The 17,393-nt window shown below is 53.6% G+C and overlaps 1 protein-coding gene across 2 annotated transcripts; it reads right to left on the reverse strand.

The window, feature by feature from the left end:
• Window positions 1-364: 364 nt before the first annotated feature.
• On the reverse strand, window positions 365-16,180 carry GMEB2 (glucocorticoid modulatory element binding protein 2). 2 transcript variants are annotated; one of them, XM_030288375.4, is made up of 10 exons: window positions 15,960-16,180; window positions 13,739-13,910; window positions 8,970-9,067; window positions 8,119-8,246; window positions 6,621-6,724; window positions 5,199-5,356; window positions 3,933-4,004; window positions 3,004-3,141; window positions 2,365-2,487; window positions 365-2,184 (listed from the first exon to the last, which is right to left on the reverse strand). In XM_030288375.4, the coding sequence occupies exons 2-10, from the start codon at window positions 13,870-13,872 to the stop codon at window positions 1,538-1,540; spliced, it is 1,602 nt and encodes a 533-aa protein (XP_030144235.1). In that variant the 5' UTR covers window positions 13,873-13,910; window positions 15,960-16,180; the 3' UTR covers window positions 365-1,537. The 2 variants fall into 2 exon arrangements, with proteins under 2 accessions (XP_030144235.1, XP_030144236.1); XM_030288376.4 differs by lacking the exon at window positions 15,960-16,180 and adding an exon at window positions 14,970-15,370.
• Window positions 16,181-17,393: the final 1,213 nt, after the last annotated feature.

Consider the following 17,393-nt stretch of genomic DNA (forward strand, 5'->3'; position numbering starts at 1 on the left):
AAACCTCTGATAAGGCAGGACTCCTCCTCATCAACTGCGGCCTCAGCTGAGTCTCGGCCAAAACGAAACAAAATCTAATGCTTCAGAGGAATAGATCACTTTTCTTCCTGATTACGTGTCAAAACTCTCCTAACCACAGTTGGGGACCAGTGGTTATCAGCACTGGGTGCAGTCACGTCCCAGCCGTGCCATGGACAACCAGACTTTGGAGCCATACTTCAGGTTCCTTGCACACCCACGGCCAGAGGAACACAGAGGACACGTACATTTATATTTAATAAAGTGTGTTCCTGTCCTGCCTTAGCCCCATTTCACAATCCCAGCTGTTATACCTGGACATAGAAAACACAATACACCAGCAACATTCTTTCAAAAAAATATTTATTACTCAATAAAGTGACCTGTCGTTGCTGCTGTTGTCAGATCAAGTTTGGAGAAACCCCAACACTCCAAGCACCCGACTCCTTCCAGCCAGAGACACTGTGAGACACACAGGCCCTGGCATGGGACCTGGTGAGAGTCACAGCAAGTGGGGTGGCTGAAGGAGAACTGGGGGGTCGACCACCCCGTTACAGAACGGCTGCTTAAACCCAGCAGGGAGGGGATGGCAGAGTCCGGCTCCCATGGGTGCTGGGGACTGGGGACAGCAGGGTCTGCCCTCGTGAGGAAGTGTGAGCTCCTTGGAGCACAGCCGTGGGGCTCAGCTCTGCGCGCTCCGCAGCACGGCTCTGCCATGCAGATCGAGCTTCCCAACCAGGGCTTTGCTTAAAAATCGCCATTGGCTTAAAAAAATCCCAATAATGGATTTTTTTTTTTTTTTGAGAAAACTAGAAAAAGACCCTAAATCCTCAGAAGTCACAGCTCTTCTCAGTCCTCTGGGTTCCTGTCTTCCTGCTTCTTCCCCAGCAGACCTGGGCAACCACCATATGCCCACTGTCACAACAGCTCCCACTTGTTCCTGCCACCCAAAGCCAGTGTCACGCACAAAACCCAACCTCCACGGGGCTGTGCCCATGCTGCCAGAGCCCTTCCTGGTGTCAACGATTGTGCACATCCACAGATTTCCTGCTCTTGGCACCCCTCTCCACTCCTGCAGCCCCTAGGGACGGGGAGCAGCCAGCTCCCTGCACATCAGACCTCTCGGCAGCTTCCTTTTGCTACCACCTTCTCCCTGCTCCTGCCCACTCCTCCGATGGACACTGCTCCAGCTGTGCCAGCCAACAAGGCTGGGCTGATGACCCAGAGCAGGAAAACTACTCCAAGAGAACAGGGGAGGAAAGCTCTATAAAAAAATAAGCTCTTTTTTTCTTCCCTCCTCCAAACAAGGCAGAGCACGTCTGCCTTTCCCTTCTCCAGGCATCCTTCCTCCCCCCTCCTTCCCTCTGACCTGAACCTCCTTGCTCCCAACACGAGCTGCTCCGAGTCTTGTTAGCCCGTGCCCCTCATGACACCACTCCTCGCCCCACAGTGCAGCCAGAGAAGAGGCAGTTCCCCCCAGAGTGGCACGGCCAGCGTCCCTCCAGGCAAGTCCCCCCTCTCACTTCTGCTCCGCCTCATCAGCCACTGCGGTCACCTCGATGGCGGCGGCAGCGTGCTCGTCCCCGGCAGCCTCGGTGGCACCGGACGGGACAGTCACGACCGTGCTCCCACTGGGAGCTATTTGTGTCACATTCTGGATGGTCGTGCCAAGTCCTGGGAGCGTCAGGAGCTGGAAGGGGCTCACCACCTTCACCACCGTGCTGCCGTCCTGGACCGCAGCCGTGCTCAGCACCGTCAGGTTGGAAGCGTCCGGGTGGATCTCCACCGTGCCGGGGAAGGTGGAGCCGGCAGAGGCCAGCACCGTGTACCCCCCCAGCAGAGGGGAGGCCGGGGAGCTGGCAGCGGGGGGCTGGGCAGGGCTCTTCCCCAGCACCGAAGGAGGGAGGGCCGAGACCACTTTGCCAAGAGGGAGATTGGCAATCTGGGACACTGGCACGCCGGGGGTGACAGTGAGCTGTGCTGGCTGGGACAGGACTTGGGAGGTGATGGCAGCTGGTCCGGAGGTGGCCCTGGTCAGCCTGGGGCGTTTCAGAGGCGTGGGAACAGAGACGGGCGTGAGGGTCATCAGGACGTTGTTGAGATGCTGTGATTTGTGCTTCAGCTCCTTTGCTCGCTTGCGGTGCTCGTCACACTGCTGCTCCAGAGCTGGAGAGAGAAGAGGTTTGGCTCAGCCTGGACCCTGGACAAGCTTCCCAGAGCTCTGTGGCAAGGCCTGGTGTGGCTGGTTTAAAACCAATGGCTTCAACACAACCCCCACTTTCTCAGCCCAAAAGATAAGGCGCTGGCAGCGATGCCTGGTGCCACACTGCTGGGCCCAGGGCATACCTGCCAAATCCCGTGTGTACTGCTCCCTCGAGCGATCCATCTGGCACTTGTGGCTGGCCAGGACCTTCTTGACCAGATCCAGCATCCCAAAGTTCTGGACTACGTTGTTGAGTAAAACAGCATCTTAAAAACAAGACACAGAATCTTTGAGGAAGCAAAATTCCCTGCGTAAACTATTTGTGGCTTGGCAAAAGCCACACAACAAACATGTCCAGCTGAGACAGCCAAAATCTGTGGGAGGTTAATGAAAAGGGCTGGGGGAGAGGAGAAGGCAGAAGCCATGAGAAAGGACAAGAGGTCACTGGTCGTGTAAACAGTCCTCTCCTGCCTAGCAGGGGTGATAAGGAATCTGCTGGCACAGTAGCTGCTTGCTGCGTCGTTATTCCAATTGCCTAAATTCCACCTCAATTCCCAAGCCAAGCATTTGTCCAGACCCAATGCCAGCAGAGAGGAAGCCCCAGGCATGGGGAATTAGAAAACTGAGGTCACCTAAATTATCCTCAAGCCCAACCTCACCAATCAGCCAGAAATTAGATTTTTTTATGATGAGCTATGTGTGCCATACAGATATCCCTAAGGATAAAAAAACCCACAAGCCCCTCTCCCAAGATAACTGACCACCCGTGTCCAGGTCCTTACCCCCAAGCTGCAGCGGGGGATCCTGTGCTCGCTGCTGCAATCCCTTCATAGTCTCCACCAGCTCCTGGTGGAACTCATGGATCACTTCTTCCAGGAGACCACTGTCCTTCAGACCTTGCCAAAAAGCAAAGGTGTCATCTGGAGAAAGAGGAAGCAAGGGAGAACTTCAAAATCCTCAGCAGGGTTTAATGGTAATCTGCTTATGGGTTCCCTGTGGATACCCCTGCAGGGGTGCAGTCCTGGTGGGCTGGGAGAGACCGCTGAGGTCACAGGGCTGGGACAAAGCCCACCCAGAGCATGGACACAAAGGAGGATACGCTCTCCCCACCCCTGTCCCACACCAACAGGACACTTTGCTACAGCCAGTATCACAGAATCACAGAATAATGAGGTTGGAAGAGACCTCTAAGATCATCAAGTCCAACCTATGCCCTAACACCTCAACTAGACTATAGCACCAAGTGTTAGTCCAGTCTTTTTTTGAACACATCCAGAGATGATGATTCTACCACCTCCCTGGGAAGACAATTCCAGTACTTTATTATTCTTTCGGTGAATAATTTTTTCCTAATATCCAACCTATACCTTCCCTGACATAGCTTGAGATTGTGTCCTCTTGCTACCCCAGTAGCACCAAGGAGAATAATTTAATGACCTCTCTGATATGATTTTTTTTCCCTGGAGCCACATTTGGCCTGGGCATTGATGTGTTGGTGCTTGGAAACAACTTCATCGCAGGGCTGCGCAGCCAGCCCACACACCAGTGGGATGTAACACAGTGCTATTCCATCAGCAGAGAAGGAATAATCCCAGTGGAGGCTCATGCAAGATTGCTCTGTTAAGAGGGTCCTTCCTGCTCCTTACCCTGCTGCTTCCCTCTCTCCCCACATCTCCTGCACACAGGAGCCCTGCAGGATCCCAAGCCATACCTCCAATGCTGGTGCTCCAATCGCTGGCATCCTCGCATGTTTCTATGGTTATTGTAGCCGGGGATCCGTTCACTGCAACCAATAGCAAAAAAGAAGAGAAAAAAATTCCCAGGTCCTCATTTTAACCTCTATTTTCACAGGCTGTTTCCAAAGGAAGCACTCTCTTGCTGCATTTCTGTGACTTCTCCTTTAAATTGCAGAGGATCACATCTGTTTGAATGCAGATATCAATGCTGAACAGAGACACCCAAGTGGCTGCTGTGCCAGCTGTACTTATTTTCCTACATTAAAGTGCAATCCCCAGGGATTGCTCCTGCAACCTTTGCAGCACAAGAACACATGCTTGAGAGCAGCATTTCCCTCCTGTTCCCCCCTGAAAACACACCAGCACTGCTCAGGGCAAAAGTCAAACAGATTGAGACTCTGATTGTTGTGGCAGCCCTTTTTACCCAGCTACCATTTGTCTGGAGGATTTCTAAAGCCTTCAAGGGAAGAGCAGCCCCCCACTGCACAGGAATGCAGGGGGGATCCCTCCTTCCCTCCAGCTCTGCCAAATCTCAGCAGTTTTGTTACCATAGAGCCGGGGAACAGGCGTCATTCACGCCGTGCGCAGGAGCGGGATGGATGGGAATCTGGCCAGAGCCCCACAGAGCTGTGCAGAGCCTTTGGAATGCTCAGTTGCAGCCATTAAACCCAGTCCCTCTGCTCCTTTACTCCACAGCTTTCAGGGCTCTGGTTATCTCAGCACAGCCCAGCAGCTGGCAAACATCTCCCATTGGTGAGCTCATGTTTAACACCGGTTCTTGGAGTGGGCTGGGCTGTGCATCAGCTTCCTCACCACTATACCAGGATGTGGTGGAAGGGTGCTCTGCAGAACCAGCCAAGGGGCTTATCCTGTCCCAGAGGCACCACCAGGAGCTTGGGGTGAGGGCCAGGGCTATTCTTAATGCTCAGAAGCAAAAGGAGTTAAATACAGAATTATTTGAAAATTAGAATGCTTTCCAATGAAACAGTTGCCTGCAATTATAGGTCAAATTCATAAAATCAGAGAATGGTTTGGGTTGGACAGGACCTCAAAGTTCATCTCATTCCAGCCCCCTGCCATGGGCAGGGACACCTTTCGCTAGACCAGACTGCTCCAAGTGCTGTCCAGCCTGGCCTTGGACACTTCCAGGGATGGGGCAGCCTCAGGGACCTTGGTTACATGGCATGGGTGAGCTTTGACGTGTCAAGGCCCTGCTGAGGGTCAGGAATGGCTGCACATACCATCGGCAGAGGCAGGAGTCAGAGGGATGTACTCTGTTGATGTCTGGCTGGTCAGGGACACCCTGGCTCCTGTCAGGTCAATTTTGGTGCTCCGGCAGGTGTTGGAACAGACCTTTGTGTGCTGATAAAAATCCAGCTCTCCTGAGTCCATAATCTTCCTGAAAGGCAGGGAGCAAGCACAAGGACAGGCACATCAGAAACAGCTAAGAGCTCTGAGATCGCTCCTGGCAGCCTTCACCCCAAACTTCTGAGTCCCAAAACACCAGGAGAGCAGGCAGATCCAACAGGAGCCCTTACTGGGACTGATTAACTCATTTCTTGAGGAAGGAAGGGGAAGAGAGAGCCCCTGTCTGGTGCCACCAGCACATCCCATCCAAAGCTGCAGCTTCCAAACAAAGGATCAGCAGGAGTCTCAGTTCAGGGTGAGACCATAGGGAGCTTCTTTCTTACCTTTTTAACTCTATAGCTCAAAAGGAGATAGGACATAACCCTATTTGTAAACTAAAATCAGGTTTCTCATCTCATTCAAAGGGAGTGGCAACACTGGAACATGGGATCTTCCAATCCAAGAACGTTATCTCCAAAACATTCCCAAGCCTTGCTGGCCAACAATCACCTAAGCTTCCTGAGATTTGCTCCCATGGGCTGCTGGGTTTGCCCTCAGACATTCCCCTGAAGCTTTTCCCCCCCTCTCAAAGCCCTGCCTTGACAAAGCCTAAACCTATTATGCAAAATTTATGTGGAGCAAAAGCTGCTTAAAAGGAATACAGGAGATGCCTGCATTGAAGCAGAATAATACAGGGAAAGGCAATGCCACACTGTGAAAAGAGCACAAAACCACTGACAATTTCTGGGGAAAGAGGTGATTCTTTTTTATCCTGCCCAAAGGCAGAGAAAGACTTTAATTAAATCACAGTCTCAGGCTGGTGTTCAGGACCATAGAGGAATTGAATTACTGTAGTTAATACTAGATGAGAAATGTTTGCAATAAAGAAGCTTTTTTTTTTTTCTTTTTTGCCAAGGACTTATTTAGAAGAGATGTCAAGCAGGAGTGCTGCAACCAGAGAATTGGTGATGACCAGACTGATTTCATTGGGTGAGTCATGCTGAGAATCCACAGACACCATGGCCCAACCACCAACAGCCATTAAAATTTCCAGTGTCCCTACACCAGCTGGAAACTCAGTGTGGTTCAAGCCATGAAAGGGCTAGAGAAGTATTTCTTGCCCCAAATTATTCCCTAGGCACAAGGACAGAACAAAACCATTGGACTGACCACATTTGGGACCCGGCTGTCATTCAGACAAACGTTTATAGTGGTTCATTTGCTCCCTCAGCAGCAAAACTTCCATTCCAAAGGTTCTGTTCCACCCCACAATCCCCCAGAAAGAAGTGTCCAGAGACACAAAGGAAGGCACTAACCGGAGCATGATCCCATTCATCCGGATCGCCCGCTTCCAATCTTTCAAGGTCGACTTGCCTGCCAGGTGGACAAACTCCTTGGGGCTGATTAGGTGATCATGAAACTGCAAAAGGCAGAGGTGCAACATCAGTGCCACGAGCCATAAACAAGTCAAGGGTACCCTGTGAGCAGGGTTCAGCTGTAGTCTGTGCCATTTCCCAGTGCCCAGCAGTGGCTGCAGCCCCCACGTGCCACTGAACACCCCCAAAACACAAGGCTGCCAGGCACTCCCCACCCCACAGAGCACTGCCCAAGTTAGAAAGATTAAAGCCAAACACTGCTGTCACCAATGGTTAGTTAACAGCTGCTCCAAGCCAAGGCTTCAGGGGTGTGTGAGTTTGCCCAGCTCAGGCAGGACAGCTGGGAAAACACCCATGGCTTGTGCAAAGTATCATTAACAGCAGGGAGCTGCTCACGCTCCCACTAACAACTGACTCAATGAAAGCTGGGCTGCACTGCTAACATTTGGGTCCAAGGGCATGTTATGCCCCATAGGGGAGAGAGAAAAAGCCCACTTGGTTTTTGACCTCCTGCTCCCAAGCCCAACCATTGGTATCAGGGAACCTCTGGCCTCTCTGGCTGTGCACACCCACTGCTACTGCAAACCAGCTTCAGGGAGCTGGCACACACCGTGCCAACTTTTCCCTTTCTTTTATTGCCCTACACACCCAGACATGCCTGAACCTAACAGCAACCTGAAGGATCATAGAATTATAGAATCACTAAGGGTGGATCTTGGAGAAATCCTCCAAGATCCTCTAGCCCAACCATGACCCAGGCAGTTCTCTTAAGAGCTGCATTACAGCCCATCTCAAAGGATTTCCCAAGTCCAGTCCTCCTCTTTTCCATGATTATGTTGACCAACTCACTGTTACTGCATGAGAAACTGCATCTCTGAACAAAGACAAGGGCTTCAGTGCAGAGAGGACAGATATTAAGAGGCAGCAGCATCTCTCCTCTGCCTCATGGATAGAGGAGACCACCTCTGATGGGAAGGGCAAGGACTATCCTTTGGGAGCCCAAGGAGACTCTCCCTCAGCAGAGTATTGTTTAGGCTGTGTACAAATGCAAGCAATGACTCACTCGTGGCATGTTCCTGAATTCATGTAAATTTTAACCATGAGTTACCCAGGACACAGCAGCAACTCTTCAGTAGGTCCTCAATCAATACATTCGTCAAATGATCAAGTTTCCAACTGAGCAAATGCTGCAAGTACCCAAACTGCTAAAATTTTCAATAACACATTAAATTAAGCACCATATCTCCAGCCAGAATGACACAATTTAGTCAGGACAAATATCAGGTACCCAGCACCAGGAAAATGTCATCCTTTCCTACCGTGACATGGTTCTGATGCAAAGCAGCTGATCAAAGCTTATCATAACCAGGCCAAGCCAGGTGACCTCACAACCTGGGCAAGGGGAAAGCACAAGCCCAGTGCTGGACTCTGTTCTCACCTGTACACACTTCACATTGATTCCAGGGCACACAAACTTCCTCCAGATGAGGTTGGCTTTGCTGTCCCCACAGGTGATGGGGTAGACAATCTCTGCCTCCAAACTGTCCTCATCTTCAGCCATCTTCACTTCTCACAGGGATCAGAGGAAGGGACAGATCAAAGAGAAACATGAGCCACAGCTTCTGATTCACATGCCTGAGGCACACATGCAATGATAGTTTTGAAACTCAGAAATATAAAAGAAGCAATGATGCATGGTGGGGTGTGCTGGGGTTTGTGGCCACCACTCACACTTTGCTATAAGAGTATCCAAACACCCGAATTTCTCAGGCAAAAGAGCCGAGGCAGATTTATGCCAATCCAGCTGCAGCTGAACACAGGGAATATGAGAAGTCATCCATTCTTGATAAAAGAGAATGATGTTATCTGGGTGGAGTCACCCTTGGTTTTAAAGTATAACTGGTTTTAAGTCAACACTAGCCCAGTCTTTGCTCCCTAAACTCACTTTCACTGGCAACCAAAGCCAGCAAGTTGCTGCAAGACTGACATCCCCGTGGCAAGCTGGAATGGCAGGAGCCAGGGGTGGCCAGACACAAGGACTCATCCCAGACCAGGAGAGGGCAGCAGCAGCCCAGCCAGCCACTGCCAGCTCCCTGCTGGTCACCGAGCCCCGCGGATGCTGGGGGAGCACCCCTGGTACCCTCGGGAGAGCATCCCTAAGGCCCACAAGAGAACACCCCGGAGCCCCAGCAGCTCTGCACAACAGTGCTTGGACTGTCCCATTTGACACCAGCACAGGGCTGTGGCACACTGGGGTGGCAGAAGGGGCTATGGAAAGAGCTGACCTACCTAGAACTGCTTCCTTCAGGTCTGTGGAGGCTGTGAAGGCAGCAGCAGCTGCAGCAGCTGCATTTTCAGTCTCCAGAGTGTCTTCGTTGATGTCACCACTGGGGAGAGAGGCAGAGGCATTCTTAAGCCATATGGCTGTGCCACCCCCACACCCGATGCCCTGTGGAGACTTTGCCTCAGAAGTCCCTCGGATCACATTTTCCCACAAGAGCTAAGAGTCAGTTCTGGGTTTGGGAGGCTCAGCTCCATTTTTTCATGTGGAGATGAAGAACTCCACAGCAGGCAAGCCCCTGTCAGCAGCTTGGACAGCTCTCTCTTGCCTCTCCTTTAATCCCAGCCCTGTGGATCTGCCTCCAGCTCAGCCCGTGCTGGAGAGCTGGCATGGAGAGATGCTGTCAGCACAGCCCCTTGCTCAGAAGTCACTGCCAGCCTTTGGAAGCTTTGCCTGAGATTTCCCCAGGAAAAACATGTGTGAAATATGCTGCTGCTGTCTGGGCAATGGACTGGCTGAATCCCCTGGATGCTCCAGGGAGCAGGACCTCAAGGAGCCACAGAGACACTAGAAAGGAATTGGACAAACCCCAAGAGCAGATCTGTGAGCAGAGATAACACAACATGAGTTACAGACACTTGCAATACAATCTGAGCTTCTTAAAACTTGATATATCCATGACATTCATTAATAGCTGGCTATCCAGCTGCTTCCATTGTCCCCACGCTGACATCTCCATCTTCTCTGGGTGCTTTGCCCATGGAGTCATACAGTGGGTCCTGCACAGCACCCACTCCCTCACTGCTCTTCCAGCTCTGCTACAGAAAGACAGAGCCCCAGGCCCCTCCAAGGAGCTTCCCACACTCAGAGAGAACAGGCACCTCTGGCTGGGATGGGACATGCTCCTCACCCCCTCGGCTTTGCAGGTGAGGTCCCAAAGGGAGGGAGCCCACATTGGTGCCCTTATGGATCCGCCTGTACATCACAGCCAGTGCCCAGCAGGAACCATTCCTAATGGGTTTTCATACAAACACAGAATGGTTTGGGCTGAAAGGGCTCTTTAAACTCATCTTGTTCCAACCCCATCCCACGGGCAGGGACACCTTCCAGTATCCCAGGTTGCTCCAAACCCTGTCCAACCTGGCCTTGAACAATTCCAGGGATGAGGCAGTCACAGCTTTTCTGGACAGCCTGTGCTAGGGCCTCACCAACCTCACAGGGAACAATTTCTTCTTATTACCTAATCTAAGTATACCCTCCTTTTAAGACGTATGTTTGGTAGTACTGAAGCCAACTAATTGCTGCAGAAAGCTTGACCCACAGGGGCAGGGGGAGACACAATTATCTTTTCACATACTTTGGCATATAAACTCCCTAGGAAGATTCCACAGAGAAAATAAACCTGAGAACTCCCTCAGTTTGGGACCATGGATGAATTAAAAGACAGTCCTAGTGACTCACTGGCAACCACATTTCTCACCACAGGGACAAGGAAATTCAAGAGCAACTGGTTTTTTCATTCTGGGCTCCTAACACAGCTCCAGGGTGGAACTGCAGCTTCAAAGCATCCCTCCCCTCAGCAGCTGCAGGGCAGGTACCCTGTGGGGAGCAGCACAGAGATCCGAATGTGGGTGGCAGCTCAGCCTCACCAGGTGAGTGGCTCACAGATGCTGCTCTAGAGAGGGGAGACAGCTCCTGCTGAGACCAAAGATGGACACAACTCTGCAGCTCACAGCAACCACCAGCCCAGAGCCCTGGCGGAGCATGGGGAGGGTAACATGAAAGGACTCAAAAAGGTAAACTCTGAGCTAAGGCATTTGCACACAGGTGATTATTACACGAGTGACAGTCTGACAGAAAAACAGAAGAATTCTAACCCGTGTTTTTTCATCAGTTTGCTGCTGGGTTCTTGCATTTCTCCAGGTGAAAGGCCAGCAGTGGCACTTCAGGGTGCCAGAGGAAGCACCCCCTTCTGGCATGCAGAGCCCAGACCCCACAGCCCTGACCTGCCTCCAGATCAAGACCCTCCACCCACTTACCCAGAAAAAACCCTCCAGCAGAAAAGTCAGCACCTTTCAGAGCTCTCTCCAGAACTCCACCACATTTACACCGCTCCGAAAAATGACGAAAAAGCACAAGTAGATGGGGAGGAATAACCCAGCCCACGCCTTTAACCTCCAGAGGAAAACAAACAAACCAACTCCCAGCTTGTATGAAAAATTCAGGCAACTGAAGTCTGCATCTGCCATGGACACGTGGAGGAGAGAAAACCACAAAAAAAGGCTAGTGTCTCCATGCTGTTTCTCCCATCCCAGGGAAACAGACCGAGGCAGATGCAAGGGAAAACACAAACACCTTTCAAGCCCCAGCAATGCAGCCCCCCAGCTGGCCCTGCCTTTGCCAGTTGCCATGACGAAGACAGGGGAGGATGGTTCTCATCTTCCTCCCCAGGAGGATCCATAAACCAGATGGGAGGAAGAGAAGAAAGCATGTGCAGATAACTCAGCGGGCTGGCGTCTCCTTTCTTTTCTGCCCCTGCCTTGCCTGGAAACTTGAGAGAGAAAAGACTCCCCCAGAATCCTGTGCTGATCAGAAATACAAGCACTTTATCAGAGCATCAAGCACAGATCCTCTCCTCTCACAGATCAAAGAGAAAAGCTTCTTGCTCATTATTTTTTCCCATTTCCCTCAGCCTTTTCCTTAAGAACACATGAACTAATTAAGCTCTTAACAATTGGTTGTACAGAGGGCTTTTTTAATAGCAAACCCATACCCAGATGAGCACTAGAAAAAGGCACCAACCCCCAAGCTGAGTTTGGTTTAAGTGTCACACCAGTCAAACAGAAAGCTCCCCATGTGAGTTGTGACCGAGCCAACAACAAGGGATCCCAGCCCGTGCCTGCAGCTGCTCTCCTGACACCAGCTGGGCCTGCAGAGGGAAGTCAGAGGGAAAGGGAGAAAGAGCTAGCACCACCGTGACACTGCCCCAGGAGGAGCAGAGCCTGGGGGGGCAACTGTCCAAGGCCACAGAGAGGCCATGGGTGGCTTGTGCTGCTACCCACCACCATCCCTCACTGCTCAGTGAGGGGAGTCAGGCAGGTTTTACTCCGTGACACCAAAATTCACATCCTTTCCATTAACCCACTAATATCCCCAAGAATGGGGGAGCAAAGAGCCTGTCCAGGAGCTCTTCTCCAGAGAGATGCATGGAAAACCCTCAGGGAATCTCTACATACAGGCCAAGACATCTCTGCTCACAGCTGTGACTAAATGAAAGCATTCCTCTCTGTGCTCTGTGGAGCTGTCCTGCTCCTGACCATCCAGGGGACACTGGGAGGGAGAGAAAAGGTTTCCAAAGAAAAACAGGAAAGGAACTTAGAGTGAAAGGAAACCAGCTGATTGAGCCAGCCTCTGGCATGATCCATTTTCCCAGACAACACCACAATGCTGCACATGGGTCTGTAGAGGCTTAGAGCCACATGACAAACAGGAACCATTCTGCATCCAAGAGCAGCCACATCCCAAGTGTCACATCCACTGAGGGAGACAAGGGAGTCTCCATGGGACAGAAAACAAGAGTAGAGACCTCCTTCCTTGCCATCACCGCTCTTCTGGGAATTGAAAAGGTTTTGGAAACACTCACAGACCCAGGGTGTGGAGGAAGAGCAGGGCAGATCCTGCCTATCTGAGCACCAACAGCCCTTGTCTCTGCCTGTCCCTGCCCATTCTTTACCAAAAATTCATCTATTAATGGGCTTTATCTCAGTTGAAGCAGCACAAGGAGAATGGCTCCCCCGGACTGAGCTGTCACCTTCTGCCCTGCCCAAAGCCCCCAGGCACTGACACAAAGGCACGTTTGAGAAACGAAGACAAACCCCCTGTGAAGAGCAATAAACAGCCATTCAGCACCCACTTATTTCAGACAAGCCTGCCCGGATGCAGCTCCAGGTGTGAACTTGGATTTTCTGTCCACTGAAAGAAAACACACAAACGGGCTCTGGGCTCTGCCCCACCCAAAAAAACACAGAGAAATAAAGCAGAGTCCATTGCTATGTGGGCCTTCAAGGTACCAGCCAGGCTCTTAGGCCATGGCCAACCTGCCACTGAACAGACCAGACCTAAACAAACAGCAGCCCTGAATATAAAATGCCAGTAAAAAAGGCAGAAATTGGGCAAAACAGCAGCACTTGAACAATCAGACCTTCACTCTGTGTTTTTTTTTAAGCAGTGTCTCTCCATTCAGGGCAACACCGTTTCAAGGACACCTCTCCCACTCCTGTTGCTGGCAGTGGAGGTTCCTGCAGAGCTCAGCCAAAAACCAGCCAACCCCAAACTTCCTCAATCTTCAGGGAAGGGGAGCTCAGCTGCACCACCGTCAACCTGGTGAGGACAAACTTGTCTCTTGGAGTTCAGAGCTCAGCACAGCCACCATGAAATAAATAGCAGGAAAACACTGATTTAGCTACTGGTGTCCTGTTCCAACTGGATTTGTGTCCACTCCAACATTCAAATCCACTCAGAAAAAGGAATTTGGGGTTGGTCTTCCCTCCACCCCACCCCCCAAAAGAGGGAACGAGTGGAGCCTGTTCTGCACAGAGCTGCAGAGCCCTGGTGTGGGAAGCCCTAGCAAGGAACTGGACACTCCATGGCCACTGCTGAGGTCCCCAGAGTGAGCAGGGATGCAGGAGGAAGCAGTGGGGGATAAATCCCAACCTACAACCACGCATGGGAGGGTTTCCAGCACATCCCCTCAGCACGCCCCAACCCCAGCTCTTACCCATGCTGGGACAGGTTGGTGGTGACCAGCACTGTCTTCACCTCCTCCATGCCACCGCCGTCCACAACGGCGCCGTCCGGCGTGGTCACCACCACCACCTCCTCCATGTGGACGCTGACGTCTGGTGTGGCCATCGTGGCCGGAGCGGGACAGCCACCAGCTCAGTCACCAGCTGCTCGTGGGGGAAAAGCCCAGAGTCAGGAGGTGAACTCGGTCATGGAAGGATCCTGGGTGTGGTGGGAGCAAGGAGAGAAGGGACTGCAGGGACCCCACGCTCCCCAAGTGCTCCATCCCAGGAGGAAGGATGAGGGGAGGCTCAACCCAACACATGCTCTGCAGGCTGGGTGAGAATGATGGGCCTGGGTGGGACTGGGATGAAGGAGGTAAAGGGCAGAGTGTGAAAGAGGTAAAAAAAAAAAATGTTCCTGGCATCCATCTATGAAGCTATTCAGTTTGAAGGTGCATTTCCAAATGTGTTTCAAACTATCTCACGATTTCACACTGTTGGAGGAGCTTGTCACTGTCTCCTCCACAGTAAAACAGGGATTCTTCCCGCCTCCAAAGTCACACACACAAAAAAAATCAAATTAAAAAAGCACATCAAGCCTGTAGAAACAGTGACATCTGGAAACTATTTCAAAGTGTGCATTTCAAATAAATCAGCAATAGATGTAAGACAGCACTCCCTTTCCAGCTCTCTTGGAGCCCCTTTAGGAACTGAAAGGGACTCTCAGTTCTCCTCAGAGTCTTCTTTTCTTCAGCTGTCTCAGCCTGTCTCTAGAGCAGAAGTGCTCTAGCCCTCAGAGCATCTCCATGACCTCCTCTGGAATCACTCCAGCAGCTCCACATCCCTCTGATGCTGGGAGCCCCAGAGCTGGATGCAGCACTGCAGGCAGGGGTCTCACCTGAGGAGAGTAGAGGGGGAGAATCCCCTCCCTTGCCCTGCTGCCCAGGTAAGGAGAAGCTGGTGCCTATTAAGCATCTCCTACAGCAATTTTGGTTGTCACTCTATCCTTCATTTTGGGGTAAAACCCCTCCCACTTAGTGATTAGCATCACTCACAACAGGCCTGAGCTGGGACTCAGTTTCAGGATGCCCCAGACATCCTGCCCAGCATCACAGGACTGAACTCCACGTGTGTTGGTCAGATGCCTCTGGGCAGGAACCAGCACTGACTGGAGAAAAAGTGGGCTGAAAACATAAGTAATCGAAAAAGTGGCTAAAAACACACCAGCAGTGGGGTTGTGGAGGGGGACGAGGGGCACCCCAGCTCTACCAGGACTCAGGGTGTTCATGCCTGTCCCTCCGGGTGCACCTTACAGGGTGCTGAGAGCGTGTCAAGGGTTCAGTGAGGGGAGTCAGGCAGGAAAGATTTGGGGTGAAGCGAGGGAAAAAAATATAAAAGGAAAAAAAGCATAGCACAGCTGGGAGAGCAGAGAGATTTTTGGGTGCAGCATCAAGAGGGCAGAGACCAGACTACACTGTGGGCAGCCAGCAAGGCTGAGCGCAGAGAGGGGGATGCAGGGTGGATGCAGAGAGGTACTGAGAGACAGGGGATGCATGGGGAGGTGGCTCCAGGGGGTTAAACAGAGGTGCACAGGGTGAGGGAGTCATGGGGTGCCAGAGGGTGCTCAGGGGTACATAGAGAGAAGATGGAGAGAGCGGCACAGACAGCACGGGTGGGGGCTGCAGCTGCACGGGGGTGGGGGGACACAAGCTGGGGGTGCCCGGAAGAGAGCGGCGGGGAAGCCGCAGGACGATGGACGGAGAGCGGGCTCAGGGAGGGGGAAAGAACCGGAGTGCGGCACGGGGGGACACAGAGAGGGGGTGCCGGGGGGGCTGCGGCTGCAGGGCCGGGGGCGGAGGGCGCTGCACGTGGAGGCGGCCCGGGGAGGCTCTCCCGGTGCCGCGGCGGGCAGGGGGTGCCCCGGGTGCCGTCGCGGTGTCCCCCCCACCCTCACAGCCCGGTCCCCGTTGCGGGGCGGCGCGCACGGGAGGGGGTGCGGGGAGGGGGAGAGGGGCGCGTGGGCGCGCTCCCGCCGGCAGGGAGGAGGAGGAGGAGGAGGAGGAAGAGGAGGAGGAGGAGGCGGGGGGGCCGCGGGGCGGGCGGGCGGCCGGGCGCTGCCGCCGCCGCCGCCGTAACGTCCTGACGCTCCGCAGGGACCCGGGCGGCGCGTGCGGCGAAGGCCCCGCGGCGGGCGAGGCCGCGCCCGGCGCTTACCTCGGGCCGGGGTGCCGCGGGCCCCGCTCGGGCTGCGGCGGCGGCGGCGCTGGGGGCCGGGCGGCGGTGGGCGCGGGCAGGGCGGCAGCGGGGCCGGGGGGGAGCGGGGCTCCGCCGCGCGGCTCTGGGGCCCCGCGCAGGCGCACGGCCCGCACCGGCTACCGAGACTTATTTGGCGCGGGCGGCGCGGCCCGCGCTCCCCGTGAAATAGGGACCGGGCGGGCGCTCTGCGCCTGCGCCGCCGCCGGGCGGGGGTGGGAGGGGGCGCGGCGCGCGCCGCCGGGGGGTCCCCGCGCGCGGGGTCCTGAGGGGGAAGGGGGATCCCCCCCCTTGTGTCCCCAGCCCCCTGTGTCCCCCCCTTGTGTCCCCCCGTGTCCCCTTGTGTCCCCTGGTGTCCTCTGTGCCCCCCATGTCGCCCGTCTGTCCCCCCCCCCGTCCCCTGTGTGTGTCCCCTGTGCCCCCCACACCCCCCATGTCTCCTGTCTGCCCTCATACCGTGGCCTTCTGCGTGTCCCCCGTGTCCCCTGTATGTCCCCCCTGTCCCATGCATGCCCCCCCCATGTCCCTTGCATGTCCTTTTTCCAGGTCTTGCATGACCCCCGGGTCATTTCCATGTGTCCCCTCTGCCCTGCATGTCCCCTTCTCAGTCCTCTGTGCCCCCCAATGCCCTCTGTGTATCATTTTCACAGGCTCTGCATCCCCCTCATGTTCCCTGCATGTTCTTCCTGGGCTCTGTGTGTCTCCTGTGTGTGTCCTCCAAGCCCTGTGTCCCTCTGTGGCTCTCCAGGGTTTTGTGAAGCCCTCAGCTGTTCATGGCTGAACACTAATAGTGATGGGGCAGCCACAGCTTCCCTGGGCACCCTGTGCCAGGGCCTCACCACCCTCACAGGAACAATTTCTTTCCAATACCCCATTTAACCCTGCCCTCAGTCAGTGTGAAGCCGTTCCCCCTCGCTCTGTCACTGCAGGCCCTTGTCCAAAGTCTCTCCATCTCCCTTGGAGCCCCTTTAGGCACTGGAAGGGGCTTTAAAGGTCTCCCCAGGGCCAGCATTAAGCAATTTCCAGCATTTTAAAAAGTGCCCTTGAGCAGTTTGATTCAGGGCCTGTTTTCCTCTTTGAGCCATCCCAAGGTGCTGCTGCTCCTCACCAGCACTAACTCTCGAGCTGTGACTCTGCTCTCCGTGTTTCCCCAGCCACCACAAGCTGTCACAAGTTTTGGTTAATTTCTGCCATTTCTGTGCCTGTGAGGCCCAGGGTTTAGGAGGCACTCAAGAATTTCTCAGGGAGGACTTTTAGCATGATTTTACCACGTTGCACTTCTTCTGTGAGTAGGTGGTTAACACGTTCTGGGAACGGATGAGCAAGGCCAGAGGCCCCAAAAGTCGTGAATCCCTTTTGGAAGCACTCCCTGTGTTTCCATTCTGTCAGCTTTTC

The sequence above is a fragment of the Taeniopygia guttata genome, chromosome 20, assembly GCF_048771995.1.
Source record: "Taeniopygia guttata chromosome 20, bTaeGut7.mat, whole genome shotgun sequence".
NCBI classification, from domain to species: Eukaryota; Metazoa; Chordata; class Aves; order Passeriformes; family Estrildidae; genus Taeniopygia; species Taeniopygia guttata.

Bases quoted from the DNA above. Each gene is read 5' to 3' on its own strand.
- GMEB2 (XM_030288375.4), bottom strand. From the start codon at position 13,872: ATGGCCACACCAGACGTCAGCGTCCACATGGAGGAGGTGGTGGTGGTG. The intron at 8,247-8,969 runs GTAGGTCAGCTC...CCCTGTGAGAAG, and splicing joins CCTGAAGGAAGCAGTTCTAG to TGAAGATGGCTGAAGATGAG. The intron at 4,005-5,198 runs GTATGTGCAGCC...TATTGGTTGCAG, and splicing joins GACTCCTGCCTCTGCCGATG to TGAACGGATCCCCGGCTACA.